Source organism: Cyprinodon tularosa, unplaced genomic scaffold (genome assembly GCF_016077235.1).
Source record: "Cyprinodon tularosa strain WSP-4 unplaced genomic scaffold, ASM1607723v1 ctg297, whole genome shotgun sequence".
Taxonomy (NCBI): Eukaryota; Metazoa; Chordata; class Actinopteri; order Cyprinodontiformes; family Cyprinodontidae; genus Cyprinodon; species Cyprinodon tularosa.
Window position 1 is genome coordinate 544,730 of NW_024039004.1, and position 18,585 is coordinate 563,314.

Consider the following 18,585-nt stretch of genomic DNA (forward strand, 5'->3'; position numbering starts at 1 on the left):
ATGGGCTTAACCTCGCTCAGCTTTCCTGCAAGCAGTTTGGTAAACAGTGATGTTAGAATTTTAATCCATCTGCTTTGGTGGGGGTATGAGAAAATAAAGGGAATAGACTCACATGTTGTACAGCACACACCAGCCACAGTGGGGATCACCAGCGCTGAGGCACTCAACACATGTACCATACTGTTCACAGGACTCCACTGGGACCTGGACCACCTGGAACGGAGGAATGACAAGAGAAAAACAAAGTGTGGGAGGTCAATAACAGCTGGGAGGAAGTACAAATTTGAGAACAGACTATTAAATATGGTACAGTGCTGACTTAAATATTTATTTATTCCATTATTGTAAAAGTTTAGCCAAGACAATAGCCAGATAAAAACAAATTTATACTTAAAATGAAGGCAGAAATACAAAATAAAATCTAAAAACTGTGGATTTTATGGAACACTTGCTCAGTTAATGTAATTCAATTCATATTAAATTATAACTTTGACCAACTAAAGAATGTACTGCAGCATAATGCTTTAGTGTCTATAAAGTCGCCTTATTTCTCTGGGTTTCAGGGTTAGTAGTCCTCTCTTATTTAGGTGTATCACAGTACATTCTAATTTTATAAAACATGAACCATTTTTCTTCCACTTCATAACTATGTACTGGTGCATGTTGAAATTTAAATAAAAAATCCTCCAATAATTGTGAATCTTTATGCATTTAACGTACCAAAATATTAAAAGAAATTGTTCAATGGGTAGGAATACTTTGGCAAGATATTTTGCATTTATTAGCATGCAACTATACCGAGCAGAGGAAGCAATTTTACCCATGGAGCAAACACAGAATAATTAAATTAGATAATTGGTCTCAAAGTTTATGTTTAACCTTATAGTAAAGGATTTCTTGAAAAATTCCCCTTTAACAGAAGTCTCAAACTTTGGCCAAGTTTGACAACTGCTGCATTTTACAGCCATCCCATTTTCCTTTATCCCAGTACATGAAAAAACCTGAAAGAAAACTTACATACGTTATCTTCCCCTTAAATTTAACCTTAACGTACTGCAGACATACACGCCAGTCCTGCACGAATGTCCAGCAAATTATTAGCTTTCTCTTAGCTGCTAGAAGTTGCTGCCTTTACACCATCCATGCGTAGCCATTTAGAGCAGCAGCCTAAACATTTCTGGCTTCTACTGTGTTATTATTCTAGGTTTGTAGATCTGATGCACACAATTTCCTGATGTAAGCAATCAGAAATGAAGAGTGGATTATGGATTAGAGTGTCTCCGGTGCTCTTGATAGCATAAGTGGGTGCTCTCTCAGGTCTGTGTAGGCAAAATGGATTATCTGTTGCTCCCTACAAATAACTGTCCTTTTTTTTCTTAAACAGCAGTTCAGAGCCTGTCCGTGGCATTCCATTAGCCAAATGATTTTGTAGTGTGGGAGGGGCTGAGGGCTGTAATCTATGAAGACTGGTGGTCCAGAGCTCACCCAAACTGACATCGTTGGTCTGCGGATTGTAGACAGCATGACCTTTACAAGGGGAGAGCAATGGATCCGCTTTCTAGGAGCTTACAAAGACTAAAATGTAATGCTTGCTCTGCACATCAGGTATTATTTGTTTAGCGGATCTGTCTTGAGCAAGAGCTTATTGAACTGAACCCAAAATGATTAAAGGTCTCCTAAGGTCTCCTTTAGAGAGATTAGTGTACTGAGTGTGCATTTTTAAAGAGCCCTTCTTTTGCATAGTAAAGGTACAGTGGACTCATCATCATATATTGAGGTGAACTATAATTTTCATAATATTTGGAACTAAAACAAAACTTCCATTGAAATGTTGTGGCGGTCCATTATCATTTTGGCAGTATTAATATGGCCCTTGTTAAGGCATGGGGTACCACAGTTGCAGCTTTTATCTTTTCAAAAATTGGGCAAGTTCGTTGGGGGTTAAATACGGGGGAAAAGAAATGTTTTTAAAACACACGGATGGGTCCAACAAGAAAGGTTTGGGAAAAATGGGTTTGAGTATGTAAGCCCGGTTTGTGACTTTGAAGCTATTCAGACTGTGCAAATCAGGTAAGTTATTATAATGCTCTTGGAACCTTGGGTGTGATGCATATCAGATCCAGCAGCTTATGGCTTCAGCTATAAGGACCTTACCGACAGCGTGCAACAAACAATCCGCTCTCTTGATATAAATAAAAACCACAACTCATTAAGGCTCTTCACACAACCGGTAGAAATCAGTATGCTTCAGGTTTCCTGCTGGGGTGAGGATACCAGTTCAGGGTATGTGCATACATATACAAACTGCTTCCCATTTGCATTCTGAATATATGCATGTTGCATTGTATTTAATATGCAGGAGAAAGAAAAAGAATAAAGTGCAGCTCACAGAGCATTATGTATATTTGAGAACCCTTTCAAAAAGTGGTAACTACAAGGAGAAAATATTGTTCAATGGAAACAGCTTGTTTTTTTTTTTGTTTTTGTTTTTTTTTACTAAAGCAACATTAAGCAATTCAGGTTTATTGTAAGTTTACTGTATTTTCTGTACAACCAGGGCAGATGTAGTCATATTTTAAATTTTATGAAGTGAAATACAACCTTCAAAGGAAACTTAACCCTAACTGACTCTAATTGAGATTGCACTGAGAGATTCAGCAATGAAGAGACCCTTATACCAAAGGGTGGGGGTGTTCTAGAAACTAGTTTAAACTGTATCTCAACAAGTATTTTTCAGATGCTTTTTGTCTATTTCTTTCATTGATTCAATATAACTTATGCTAATTAGAACTGTGTGTAGCATAGAAGAAGCTTTTAATACTAATAATTTGGTTCCTCAAGAAATGCGATTTGGGAAGTAATGTTTTTTCTTTTCCCTTTTACCTTGAAAACATTTACTTTTAATTATAGGTTTCAGTGGTAGCTGATTTGAATCACCTTCTATGTTTAAGCAAATACCAAAATAGCCATTTGGTAGATAATGAGTTTAAAAGGAGTTAAAACATTAAAACCTTAAAAGAAACATAGAAACAAAAAACTCATTAAGACCACTTTAAAAGAGCATAGGAACATACGGCCATTGAATTACTACAATGTAAATAATTTAGTAGTGTTTTAAAGACTTAAAAAATAATATAAATAACCAACAAATAGTATTTGCAAATTATTACCTTAGCCTTAATAAAGACAGGATGTAATCTATTTGCATTTTGACTGCAGTATTTCCTCATCCCAGTAGAATGTATAATTGCACTGTTGTGTGTTCACATTTGCAGCTCCAAAAAACATCACCTGTCATGCATATTTAATACATTTTATTTGTGTATGTCAATGCTCTAAAACATTTATGACAGCACAACACATCTAACATCCATCCATCTTCCGTCAGGGTGGTGGTGGAGCCGGTGCCTATCTCTGGCAGGCTATGGTTGAAAGGTGTGGTACACCCTGGACAGGTCGCCAGTCTGCTGCAGGGCAATAAAGGGACACACACACTCACACCTAAAGACAGTTTAGAGATGCCTGTGATATTAGGCTGTGAGAGGAAGCCAGAGTACTCTGAGAAAACCCACACATGCACGGGGACAATATGCAAACTCTATGCAGAAAGAGACAGGAATCGAACCTGGATCCTTCTTGCTGTAAGGCAACAGTGCTACAAACTGCGCCACTCTGCAGCCAGTTTTATAGTTTCCATTTTCCCAGAAGAAATCAATCAATCCAAACAAATTCTGCAACCAATAATAATTCATCTGAGGCTACTTCCTTTTAAATGCCTTTCAACAGCGCCAGTCACAGCTGAGCTGGATAAGCACAGCATTACATCTAGCTTTGGAGCATTTTGAATGAGAAAATTATTCCTCACAACATCTGGAACATCCTCCAAGTATAGCGTGGCCTTCTGATGGACACAATTTGCCGCCACTTTACTGTTTTATCCGGATTAACTGGAAGTTTATAAATGAGGCCAGATAAATGTACAGGCATTTAGAGCTCTGCAGTGCTGACATCCTATACCCTCACTCTGATTTGGTAAATCCTTTAGAATAATAATATCATGTGATAGCAGAGTATTTCAGCTCATATCTGGACAAAATAATGTGGGAACCTTTTTTTATATTATGTCTCAGACTCAAGTGAGTTATTTTGGTACATAAATTGTAAAGATTTTGCTCTTCTACTTCAGTTATTTAACACTCACAGTAATGTTGACAAAGTTAGCTGGTTATGATAATAACTACCTGTAAGCTGGTTGAGCTTAGCTCTTCACTTTCACTAAATACAACAAGAACCCTTTTAGCTATTTTACAAAAATACTAGAATCAGTTGAAATAAAAAAAAGATGGTTAAGATTCCATAAAATTGAAGAAGGTAGGTTGCAGCGTCATCAGCAGGTATTTCAACATCAATAAAGGCCAGATGTTTTCACAGTTTGACAAACTGGTGTAATACCCGAGACGAGTAGTTTCCAGACCACTCTATGGTTCAGTCTCACCTCAGACTCAACCAAATACTTACCTGGTCATGTCTCTCTTAGACACTGATGACTCAGGCTTTTTTTCAACACCAACTAAGAGCAAAGCTGTTGAAATATCTTTAAATTCAGTTGTTGTTGTTTTTTTAAACTTTTGATTTGTTTCATGTAAGTGCAATGATTCAAATCTAAGCTATGACGTAGATAATTATATGTTTATGTTACTGCTGTGATGGCTTTCCTCCTCACTCGTGCTCCAAGACATTGAGCCGCAGTTGCCTGGGAGCAAGATAAGAGGATGTCTGTAAAATCTCCAGTCAAACAGTTGAACTGCATAAATCATGCAGAATATATTTGTGAGATATCCATAAGTAGGCAAATTATGACATAAATATTCTGCTTTGCTTTCAGAGATGGCGGGAATTACATCAAACTTTATCAAAAAGAAAGAAATCATAAAGAAATCATATATATATATATATATATATATATATATATATATATATATATATATATATATATATATATATATATATATATATATAGTATTAGTTGCAAGAGCTGATGACATTACCGTAGTTAAGCTCATCTTGGCAGATCTAATCAAATATACAAAGCTCTTTGAAAAACAGGTGAAATTAAACTAGAATCAGCAGCTCTAATTAAGCAACAAAGTAAATGGTGGGATGACTCATGCTCAAATCACCGAATAAAAGCAGTAGAAGTAAGACAGGTAAGGACTACAGGAACTGGCCACAAATTAGGAATAAAAGTAAAGTCAATCTTTTAGCTGCATATGCTGTTTTGCTACAGAACAGAAGACAGTGAATTAAAATCCTAAAAAGACAACATAGAAAAAGAATAAAATTGAATATAAGAGAAATAAAGTAAGAAAATGAAACATAAGCAGCCAAGGAGAAAAAAAGAAAGAAAAAAAGCCAATCTGAAGTTTTATTGTTAACATTCAGAGCTTTTCTGTCTTCTTAATTAAAAATGCTGTAATTTTCCAAATAATTTATAAATTAATAGACATTGGAAAAGGTTCAAGTCAATACTAAAGTTCTAAATCTATGAATTGCTAACTGTAAAAATTATCATTTGATTTTACCTGGACAGTCAAACTGGGAGACAACCTGGTTTAAACAGGATTTATAATAATAAAAGCTGTATTTATAATAATTATAATATAATTGCATTAGATAGATAGATAGATAGATAGATAGATAGATAGATAGATAGATAGATAGATAGATAGATAGATAGACTTAAGATTAAATTGTGTGAAACACAGAACAGCTAACTGGTTGTTAAGTAAAACTTTTCTTATCAAACTTTGCACAAAGTATAGAAGAAAAATAAGAAGAGCAATGATGGTCTTATCTCAAAATTTACAAAAAATTATATCTGATATTGACAGGCTTTATTGTTTATTTCCTTTTTTGATATATAGTTGGAGTTTTGCTTTTTTGATCATGTCTCATTCATGAGTCCTTCAGTGTTTCTTTCCCATTTCTTTTTTAGGTTGGAAGATGGGAGCCTTTCTTTGTAAAGACTAACCAAAAACAGCATAGCATTGTAGTGAAAAGAAGGAAACTTTTAGAAACTTATTGTGTGCTCCCTAACACACACACTGTCAAGATCAAATGAAGAGTGTCATATTTCATTAGAGAAACACGGATTTGATATTTAGAAGAGTTCATTCAAGCAGATATTGTGGGAGAATTAAGTCTAAGAGGACGAAGATCTGTATGGATAGTATTTCAAGCAATTATTCAGCATTTCTGTGGCATTCTGTGAGATTTTCCAGGAAAAAAAAATAACTTGACGCATCCTCCAGTTTACTCTGTGGCTAAAAGACTTCAACCACAGACAGATGAATTAAACTCTCTGAGTCATGTGTTTGGATTAAACATGTTCTTGGTGTTAGACATGATCAAACTACAGGGACATAATGAAAAAAAAACCCATAGAAGGCTGTTAGACCTTTTTTCACATCGCAATTTCTTCCACATTGTCTTTGAGAAAAACACCCTTACTGTATATCCACACATAAACAGCCTGTTTTGCCTCACCCTTAATCATCATGCTAGACCTGCCTGTTTCAACACGGCGGTAGACGGAGGAGCTCATTGTCATTCCACATGGGTCGGCTGATCTTTCTCTGCCTTGGTCGTCATTCCTCATCATGGCTTCCACCAATCTGAAAATCTCTCATAACTGGGATCCACTAGAGATGTGGGGAATCTGTGAGTGAAGCTCCATCTCTTGGGGGGGATTCCTTAACAGAGCTGCAGGAGAGTCTTTTGGGGAGTGTTCAGCAAAGATGGAGATGGAGACAAAAGGAGGAAGGCTTTCCTCCCCTCAAAGCTTGTGAGGGCTACAAAACCAAAGCTGTTCTAATATTGAGAGGAAAAAGCTCGGTCAAGCAGGCTTTTTGGTCTCCTGCTTGGTTATTATGCACCACAGAGGGAGATATGAGCAGAGAAAGTAGCAAGCAATCTCCTTGAAGGAAGCTTGCATCTCTCCTTGAACAACCAGAGCTCATCAATAAGTGATGCTCTGTCTCTTCCAGTCAATCACAAACACAAGAAGTGCCTTGATTTGTTTTAGAAAATTGTACTCCACACAGTTTGTCTTTATTCTCCCCCCAAGCTTCCTTGATGACATCCCTTGTTCCCTTAAACTTTATACCTTTAAAGATAAATTGATTTTAAAGTTAATTTCCATACACGTGAAAAGAGTTTGAGCTGCTCTTTAATAAGCGGCGCTGCTGTGATTGCCCCGGCTGGCCTTTGGCTCTCTGTCTTGTGACTCTTCCTCGGTAGATTCCAGCAGAGAACGGTGATAGGGGCTTTTTCTGGCCACAGTGAAACCTAATCCCATTTCACAGTGGCAGGCCATCGTGCCAAAATAATCACTTGATGGGAGTTGAAAGTGATTACCAATGTTCTCTCTTATCTGCAGTGAGGGCAGAGAATATCGTCAGGCAACAACCTTTTGCCCCTATGATGGTGAGCCAAGAGAAGAGCAAAAGAGGAGGACACAATCACCCAGAAAAAAAAAACAGCCTTCAGTGGCTTTCCACGGTTTGTATGTCAGGAGCACTTACAAAAGATGCACGCTCTGTAAGTCGATTCGCTTGGATAAGTAATTAGAGCAGTGGTCCATCCACTCACACACAACCTACATATTTAACAATGCCTTCTGTAGCCGTGAATTTAAATGTTCTCTCTTTGTTTTACTGATAAGCCATTAACATCTGTTTTTTTTCCTCATTTTTAATTCTTTCTTTTTCATTTTAATTTGTTTAACTGCTAGTTTTTAAACTGCAAAGACCTGCTCCAGCAGAAATTCTGAAGAAAGCAAACATTTCTATTTGCAGCTTCCTGAGTTGTTGAAACCAGGCAAAACGGTTCAATAGAAAATAGAAGAATTATTATTGTAAATGTTTCTTAATTTCATTGACCGAGTACCAAATACAGTTAATAAACAGAAAATAATTTTAGCATCAAATAGAATTTCTACTCCACATTTCCATGCTACATATTCAGCAACTCGCTCAAGGGCACATCAGTATTCTGAACGCTTGCTTTCAAAGTGACTTGAACCCGCAGGCGTCCTCCAGATTTTAGGCTTTCAGTGCTCGCTACCTCCCCGTTCAGCTTAGCGGGTCTCCTGACAGCTGAAAAATCAGGGTGTTTCCTCACCTGATAGTCAGACATGACATATAGTGAGTTCCTGTCCAGGGAGAAAGCCATGTCCCGGAGGATTGGGCTGCTGTCCTTCATCACAGTCAGCGTCTCATACAGCATTCCTCCTTCCTGAGCTCCATCCACCCTGATCTGAAAAGACATGGAAAAACACAAACAATAGGAGTTAGAGACACACTGTAAGGATATATACTCACTTTTAGCATCTGTAGACAATAGATTCAAACCTGGTAAGGAACTAGAAAAGGAATTTGGCTCATCATCATCGGAAAAAAAATTATTCATTTTTTTCAATCCGTTCTGTTTGCAAAATTTTTGACAATTTGATCACATTGAATATGAAATATTTTCTTTTTCACACACATACTGATCTGAATAGTTTTAGTTTGCTAAAACAAATTTTAGTCTATCATAGATGTAAAATATAATAAAACTATAAATTACTGAGAGTTTACCTGTAAATGAATTTTAATTATATTTATATAAAAAAAAACATATTAGCAATAACCTGACCTTAATAACCATATTTTTTTATTGATATACAAGAGGTTATTTATTTCTCAATTTTTTTTTATTTTTTTTTACAGTGTCCTGTCTGGCGATGTGGCAATACAAATAACTGTCTTGATGCCAAAAAGAGCCCAACAGATTTGACTTTCACAAGTGGAGCAGTAAGGCTATCGCCATAGTGTTCCACTTGTTTTATGCAAATAAATTGCTTTATTATAATTATGCAGGCAGTTTTACAGCTTATATGGACACTGTAATGTAGGTAGAACAGGAAAGGAAAAACAGAAAAAAAGGAGAAAAGATGAAAGAAAGAGGAGATAAAAGTGAGATAATAATAAAACATTTTCAGTCTGCTTCATCACCTGCAAAGAGATGTAAAAAGAACAGCACAGCCAACAGACATGGTACGAGACATACAATAAAGTAACACCTAGATACTATCACTGAAGTATAAGTAGTATTATTCTCTATCCTACTGTATACACAGAGCAAAGCGCTTATTGTTACTGTGGTTGTAGTCAGACCATCCACCTTATATGCACTGTGCATTTCTTCATCATATACAAAAAGGTCAGATTTGTCCTGTAGGATGTGGATGATGCCCAGCAAGAGGTCACTGCTTGAAAGGAGTTTTGTTAAAAAGCGGGTTGGGAAGACTTGGGAAGAGAAGAGTTCTTGTTTTCTTTTTTTTTCTTTTTTATGTTGGACTTAATGTAAAAGGAACTGGGGCTTTTTTGATTAAAAATCTTTTTGATCAAGTTTTACTTCTAAAGATGTCTGCCTTTAACAAAACACATAATTGATTTTTAGGATAGTTTGCACTGATTTATCAGAATTGCCAGTTACTCCTAATTCAGAATTCCTAATTTGAAACAACTGAAAAAGACAGAAAAGGAAATAGCAATGCTTTTATACTAAAGAACATCATGCCTACTGTGAAACATGAAGAAGAAACATTTTATTCTGATGCATGTTTTGCTGAGTTCACACAAGAAAAGTTGTATCTGTGCTGAGCACAACGAAATGTTGAGACTACAAAGGCCTCTAGATGGGTTGCAAAGATTCATTCAAATATGACTGAACTAGTTTAGCTTTCTAAATACGATGCAATATTCTTTTGGAACATAGTACAGGGGTGAAACAGTACAGTTTTTACAGTTTGTCAATTCCACTTGATTCTCAAAGCATTAGTTAAAAACTACTGTCTATTTTGGATTTCTTTTTTTTTTTTACATTGTTTACAACCTTTTTTTACTATTTTCACCATTCAAGGAGCGCTAATAGATCCTTTATGTTCTATTACATACATCTAAAAACATTATCCGTGCAAACCTTGGGCACTTTGACAATCATTCTTCACATCCACAGACTTCACAACTCAAACTGCTAAAATGTGTGAATGTCCCCTTAGCTGCTCGAAGTGGACACACCAGAAACGTGTGTGAAGGGAAGATTCAGCCTTCACAATACGCTAATACTTTGCCAGAACATTACAGAGCTCAAATCATAGACATTAAATCAATGTTTCTGAATTTTTATTTTTTCATCTCCCCTAAAATCCATAAGAAAATTTCCGAGATGTTCATCTCACAGAACTTGTTACAGTTTAGGTGCACACAAACAGTTACTCTGACTTTTACAAAAAAATTCCTCCCCAAAGCAAACATAACAGATGTAGAGCAGTTTTCACTTTTTCTTTCCACTTTAAAAATGTGAGCTGTTTCAGATCAGCATAATAATAAAAAGTGGGTCTTAGTTCAAATTATGTCTCTGATGCAGAATCATTCAATAGGTAGCTTATTTTTTTTATCAGATCTACACCTATGCAGTGCTCTCTACGTAATAAAAGCTATATGTCAATTTTTTTTAAATGGCCCTTTCCTTTGTAGTCACGAAAAATACCTGTATTTGTAAAACAAAGCCTATCTCTGTCTCTGCAGGAATAAGGTAGACAGTATTCTGCATTAATGATAATTTCACACACAGTAAAAATCAGAAGTGTGAAAAAAGGCACTCAAGTTTGAATAAAAGCAAAATAGACGGAAACGCAAACAAAAAAACCTTATTAGCTATGCAAACCCAGACTGAGGCCCTATTTAAATTCCATGGAAATTGGATTGTTTGCGGTGTGATGCAATTATAGTAAAGCTGAATTAATTTCCCAATCATAATAATTAAAAGAAATGCAAGATCACGAAGACCTGAAGCAGGGAAATTGTGGAACTGTTCTCAAACTGCTGCAGCGTGATTATGCCACATCTTCCCTGCATGAATCCGAGCACGTGGCCTCGCCAGCCAAATCAAATTTGACTGCAGATGGTTTTGAGCGTTTGCCAAGTCTAGCTCATACAATGTGGCAGAGCCTCAGCATTCTCTCAGTGGGGACAATCAATCAATAGAAACTGATTACATGATTGGATCCCCCAGGCACCAAAACTTCATCAATCAATCAGGGCTCCACCTTCCAGGCAGATGTGCCTCGCCAACAGTAAGCCGAGGGAGCCAGGAATAAAAAACAAGGGGTGTTCCGAAAAGGGGCGTGTTTTAGTTTAGGCAGAAAAGAGGTTAGAAATAGGAGGACATGGCTGCAGTTTTTTTCTTTTCTTTTTTTGCAACTCCATCCAGGAGCAATAGTGATAGGACAGTTTTATATTTGCAAATCATCTAGTCAGCTCTGCCTTTTCAGGACTGTTTATTACCTCTCTCTATGTATATTTTCGATTAAAAGGATACTTTACACACAGCTTTAAGTTCACAGTAGGATTCTTGTTCTTTCTAAAAGTCCCAGTCAGTAATATATGTTAATTTTGCCACGCTTTTCTGCACTCCTCTGTTTATGAATAGCTCTCGAAAAAAAAAAGTAAGAATTCTCTGGTGAAATACGTCTATGTATAACCCCCCCACCAACACACCCACACACACACCAAGAGGACAAATATATTGATTTTGTGGCATTTTGGTATCATGAGAGTGGCTGAGGGCTAGAGGTAATAAAATGAGCTCTGACCAATACTGACCCTTCATGACTGATCCGTAGGGCTTGATTTCAGTGCATTCAACTCATGGTTTTATTATCTAAAGCAGGGCTGGCCAGGTGGACGACCTCTGGGAGGACATGGTCCTCAATCTCTCCTTAAGCCCTACAGCTTCATAATGAGAGTAAGGCGGGTTTAATTAGTTTTATAATGAGCCTGCTTGTTGAAGGTGACACATAGTTGAACACATAAACACAAGATATGGCTTGCAAACAAGAAATAAATTAAACTAAAGAAAGTAACTCTCCCTTTGGTTGCACTAATACAATTTGTAATTGCAAACTGTGAACAGGATAGCTTATTTGGACAATCTCTGGCTTTATATTAGCAAATGATTAGAACATACAAAAAATCACGATGGCCTTAATACACTAAATAAAAGTATTGTTTTATTGTTTGCTGTATAACAGCTGTATCACAAAGCAAATAGAACTAAACTGTGTAAAAATCACTGTATTTATACCTGAAACCTGTGTTTGACAGTTGGATTAATTTTAACTGAATTATGAATCTGCCTCTATCTGGATTTTAAGTTTGACTCAAAATACGCATGTAGAAATTGAAATTTTTTTTTTTCCATAAGTAAATCCAAGATTATTGCAACTAAAGGAGTAATGCTAATTTTCACAGATATTAAGGAGACAAATAATTTCCTAATTACAGGGATAGTGTAATGTAGTTTACAGTTTTAAACAAAAATACACTCCTCAAAACAAATGACTTCACATGAAAACAACACAATATAACTCAATTCAAAGCAAACTTCTATGAAATCAAACTGTCCAATTAGGAAGCAACACTAATTGGCAATTAACTTCAAATGCTGTTGCACAAATGGAATAGTCAACAGGTGGAAATTATTGGCAATTAGCAAAACACTTAATAAAGGAGTGGTTCTGGAGGTGGGGATCACAGACCACTTCTCTGTACCTATGCTTTCTGGCTGATGTTTTTGTCACTTTTGAATGTTTTTGGTGCTTTCACACACTACTGTAGGTAGCATGATACAGACTCTAAAACCCACGCAAGGTGCTCAGGTAGTGCAGCTCCCTAGGATGGCACAACAATGCAAGCTGTTGCAGGAAGGTTTTCTGTGTCTGTATACGTAGTGTCCAGAGGCTGGAGGACCTACCAGGAGACAAGCCAGTACACCAGAAGACATGGAGGAGGCCGTAGGAGTGCAACAACCCAGAAACAGGACTAGCTTTGCCTTTGTGCAAGGAGGAAAAGGAGCACTGCCAGAGCCCTGCAAAATGACCTCCAGGAGGCCACACATGTGCACTGCCCAAATGGTTAGAAACCTACTGCATGCAGATGGTATGAGGGCCTGACATCCACAGATGGGGGTTATGCTCACAGACCAACACTGTGCAGAACAGTTTGTATTTGCCACAGAACTTTGTCACAGAAGTTCGCCACTGGTGCCCTGTGCTCTACAGATGAAAGCAGGTTAACACTGAGCACATGTGACAGATGTTACAGAGTCCGGAGAAACTGTGTACAGCGATCTGCTGCCTGCAACATCCTTAAGCTTGACCGGTTTGACAGTGAGTCAGTATGGTGTGGGATGGCCTTTCTTTGGAGGCCTGCACAACCCTCTATTTCCTCGTAAGAGGTAGCATGACTGCCATTAGGTAACGAGATGAGATTCTCAGACCCCTTGTTAGACCATATGCCATGCGGCTAGCCCTGGGTTCATCTTAATGCAGGACAATGCTAGACCTAATGTGGCTGGAGTGTGTCAGCAGTTCCTGCAAGATGAAGGCATTGAAGCTATGAACTGCCTTTCCCATTCCCCAGACCTGAATACGACTGAGCAGATCTTGGACATCATGTTTGGTTCCATTCATCAATGTTTGGTTGCAACACAGTCTGTCCAGGAGTTGGCAAATGCTTTAGTCCAGGTCTGGGAGGAGATTCCTCAGGAGCATAGCCAGGCGTTGTATGGAGGTCATACAGGTACATGGAGGCCATACACAATACTGAGCCTCATTGTGACCTGTTTTAAGGACATTACATTAAAGTTGGATCAGACTGTAGTCTGTTTTTCCACTAAAATTTTGTGTGTGGTTTTTTTCCCCCGCACATTCAACTTTGTACAGTACAGTACAGTATTTACTGAGAATATTTAATTCACATCTAGAATGTGTTTTTATTTTTTGAGCAGAGTATATACAATCACCGACCACTTTATTAGGTACCCCATGCTAGTAATGGGTTGGACCCCCTTTTGCCTTCAGAACTGCCTCAATTCTTCGTGGCATAGATTCAACAAGGTGCTGGAAGCATTCCTCAGGGAGTTTGGTCCATATTGACATGATGGCATCACACAGTTGCCACAGATTTGTCGGCTGCACATCCATGATGTGAATCTCCCGTTCCACCACATCCCAAAGATGCTCTATTGGATTGAGATCTGGTGACTGTGGAGGCCATTTGAGTACAGTGAACTCATTGTCATGTTCAAGAAACCAGTCTGAGATGATTCCAGCTTTATGCCATGGCGCATTATCCTGCTGAAAGTAGCCATCAGAAGTTGGGTACATTGTGGTCATAAAGGGATGGACATGGTCAGCAACAATACTCAGGTAGGCTGTGGCGTTGCAACGATGCTCAATTGGTACCAAGGGGCCCAAAGAGTGCCAAGAAAATATTCCCCACACCATGACACCACCACCACCAGCCTGAACCGTTGATACAAGGCAGGATGGATCCATGCTTTCATGTTGTAGACGCCAAATTCTGACCCTACCATCCGAATGTCGCAGCAGAAATCGAGACTCATCAGACCAGGCAACGTTTTTCCAATCTTCTATTGTCCAATTTCCATGAGCTTGTGCAAATTGTAGCCTCAGTTTCCTGTTCTTAGCTGAAAGGAGTGGCACCCGGTGTGGTCTTCTGCTGCTGTAGCCCATCTGCCTCAAAGTGTGACGTACTGTGCGCTCAGAGATGCTCTTCTGCCCACCTTGGTTGTAACGGGTGGTTATTTGAGTCACTGTTGCTAGGGATGCACGATATTGGGATTTTGGCCGATATCAGATATGCCGATATTTTAAAACTCGTGTAGCCGATAACCGATATCAATACCGATATTAAAGCTGGACAAAAATAAGTAGTCTTTGAAAATAGCAGTTTTGTTATCCATTTCTGACACTTTGAAAAATAATATACTCAAATATATTTTCATATGCTGATATCAAATTGATTTTTGTTACAAACTCTCGTGATATTTTGCAAATTCTTGTGAGATTTTGTTAGTAAAATAGATCGATACTGCGTCAATATATCAACATATAAAAATATGGCAAAATTTAGTGAATTGACATATAGCAATATTTCATTAGTAAAAGAGATTGATATGGTGTTTTTAAATGGCAATATATCAGCATATGAAGATATTGTGATATTTTAATGTATCAATATTTTTCCCTCGTCTTTAGAAGTTTTTAAGTCTGTAAAAAAAAAGTTTTTGAGGAAGAAGAAGTAGTATTTTTTTGGACTGATTAAATATCGGGTTAAATATCGGTGGGGGATGGCCGATGTCCGATATTCAGTTTTAAGGCCAATACAGGCCGATATCGATAGGGGGCCGATTATATTGTGCATCCCTAACTGTTCCCCTTCTATCAGCTCGAACCAGTCTGGCCATTCTCCTCTGACCTCTGGCATCAACAAGGCATTTCCGCCCACAGAACTGCCGCTCACTGGATGTTTTTTCTTTTTCTGACCATTCTCTGTAAACCCTAGAGATGGTTGTGCGTGAAAATCCCAGTAGATCAGCAGTTTCTGAAATACTCAGACCAGCCCTTCTGGCACCAACAATCATGCCACGTTCAAAGTCACTCAAATCACCTTTCTTCCCCATACTGATGCTCGGTTTGAACTGCAGGAGATTGTCTTGACCATGTCTACATGCCTAAATGCACTGAGTTGCCGCCATGTGATTGGCTGCTTAGAAATTAAGTGTTAACGAGCAGTGTACCTAATAAAGTGGCCGGTGAGTGTACTTTAGACATTGTAGGTTTTATTGTATTAACAACAAAAACGGTTATGCTTTTTTCCCTGTAAGTAGAAACAGGGCTGTCCACTTGCCCCATCTAAAGCCTCAGAAGACCCCTGGCCTCAAGAGTGACCCTATCTTTAGAGCGAACTGTTTGACTTGGACAGGGAGCTAATTAACTGTATTTTAAACCTTTATTGACAAATCATCATTACTTCTCTATCAGTGTTATGATCTTGAAAAATGCAGGCATACATTTACTAAACTCTTTGTTAGGTACAGTATGCTTTGTTAGTATCAAGTCAGTCAATATTTTTCCTTTTAAGAACTGCCATATGTCTTTGAGGAATTGATTTAGGAAAATGCCTGACAGTTATCTGAGATGTTAACCCATATTGACATACTGACACTTAGCTATACAGGCAATGAGCGAGGGGTGCCAAATTCCAGTCCTTGTACAGTAAGTTACTATCCAGCATCTTTTAGATGCGTTCCTGTTCTGATACATGTAGATTGCGTGAAGGGCTTGTTAAAATGCTTCAGCAGAACTGAAGTAAATGTAAAATTTTAATCAGATGTGTTGAGCAGTCATGCATCTAAAAGTTGCAGAATAAAAACTATACCTTTGGGCTTGGGCAACCTTGAATGGAGCAAATTTCCTGGTCAAGTAATCCCAGTAGTGGTCCATCAAAATGTGGTGACACTGGATTACAGTAAAGTCACATTCCAAATTGGTAATTGTTCTAAAATAAAATAAAAACATGTATAACTGATAAAACAATAAACTTTCTTGGTCACATGACACTGACAATTTACAATCCCAAATTATTTTTGTTTAACCTTTTCTGGATTTGCAATAAATACTTTGTAAAACAGCCTTTAAGTTGGTTTATCTTGGGACACAGATTTAATAACTTTGATTTTTCATCTTTTCATCTTTAGCTTTAAAAACCCTCTACAATAGGCTTCTCTGTGAGGTACCTGCCATGTAAAATAATAACTAGGCAAATAGGCCTTTAGTGAACATTTGTTTGAACTCAGTATGCCCTTTAATTTCATTCCCTCTTCCCAGCATTACACAGATAACAAGGGTATATATTTAACTCGAAAATATGTAAGCCAACAGCAGCAATTTCCGTCCTGCTGCTTAAATTATTTTGCAGGACCTGTGGTGGTTATAAACAACACAGCTTAGTTTGGCTTCCCAAAACAGATATGCAACCTGAGCCTGTGCTTAACAAAAACAGCCTCCTTTTCTCATGGATGGGTTTGCCTCTTAAATACACTTTAATCCCACGAGAGCAAAAGAAAACAAGAAATGACTGCTAAGATGTATCTTGGCTTGGTCTGGTTGGCTCCATTGTAAAGTTGCCAGATCTTATATGAGGAAATCACCTATGAAAATGTTTCTTCTGTGACTGTTAACATATGGGATGGATTACAAACAATGATTGAGAAACTGAGGGAGTTTGCTGTAAATGTCTGTCTTTTCTTATAGCAGCAAGAAAAACATTGTAAATTACTTTGTTTATGTCTTAAAGGGAAGGCCAGTCAGGAGACATAGTCCATGTCTTGCATAGCATGCCGATCTGTGCCCAGTTAACCTAAACATATGGATGATGACCTAGGAGGCAAGGAGCAATCTGTTCAATGAATCACTCCCAATCTGCCACACTGACAAGGTTTCATCTGTCCCTCAAAACCTTTACCTCTGCGTTACTTCAACAAGACTTGAAACAGTTTGTATATATTTTGTTCCTATAATAAATTCCTATTACAAAGCTGGAAATTCACTGTTTTGCGTAAATAACTCATGCAGAAGATTCTATGGAAAAAAAGGATTGTTTTTAGTGAATAATTAAAGTTTAGCCCAACATATTTTATGCCTTGAGGATAGATTGAAGAATAAAACATGCAAGACCAAATCTAAAACAGATATATGGATTGTCAGGAAAGCAGAATTTCAAGCAGACTTCAGAGCAGACGCTTACAGGCTTCAATCTGTACGATGATACAGGGCACTCAGTAACATAAGCGCCTAACAACTGTTCACCTTTAAGCTTGGATGGCTGTGCATATGGTCCGATTGCGGCTGACAGCCCAGGAGAGTGGGCATTGATTAACCCATATATTCATGAAGCCTCTGTGAATGCTAATGAACCAAAGCCCAGGACAGAGCTGAGTAGCAGTTAGCATTTAATGACAACAGAGAGCATCGCTGATGTGGAGATCTGACCAGACTGGGCAAAGTTTGTGTTTTTCACTATGACGCATTCTAACTGCTGCTAAAACATAGAATTTGTGTGCGTGTTTCTGAAAATATGGTTTTGAAGCTTTGTAACTACAAAACAAACATTTCTCTCCACCTTAGCCCTCAGTTGCATGGCAAGCCTCCAATCTTCGTCTCAATGTTTCATCAACTTGACCACAGCCTTTTCTCCATCTGTGCAGATTTGCTTTTTTCCATCTCCTTCAGGACATGATTTCCTGCTTTCTGTTTCCTGTCCTCCTCCGTGTGGCACACTATCCCTCCAATCATCCCCATTGTTTGTTCGGTTCCCATGGCCCACCAACAAAAGCAGTGGGAGGGAGAAAGGGGGAACAAATCATGGCACCCATATGATCTTCATTTTCCTGACCACAGTGCAGTCACAGTTCTCATGTGTATTTTCATTTGTGTGAGCAAACAGTAGAAAGAAAAGCAAGAGAAGAGGAAAAAAGGACAAAGAGTTTGGAGGGGAAAAGATGGAGTGGCTCAATTAAAGTCGGTCACGAAAAGCAGAAAGATGAACACCTCCCTGTGTTATCACAAAATTGCCTCTCTTAATACCTAGTACAATTTCAGCTGCATTAAGA

The 18,585-nt window shown here is 38.0% G+C and overlaps 1 protein-coding gene across 1 annotated transcript in view; it reads right to left on the minus strand.

Moving 5' to 3' along the window:
* The window catches only part of LOC119787385 (plexin-A2-like), a 132,937-nt gene that overhangs the window by 71,594 nt on the left and 42,758 nt on the right, over window positions 1-18,585 (minus strand). Inside the window, exons 4-5 of the mRNA XM_038291222.1 lie at window positions 8,182-8,316; window positions 113-213 (exon numbers count right to left, since the gene is read on the minus strand). Coding sequence (XP_038147150.1) covers window positions 113-213; window positions 8,182-8,316 — 236 coding nt within the window. The remainder of the gene's footprint in view (window positions 1-112; window positions 214-8,181; window positions 8,317-18,585) is intronic.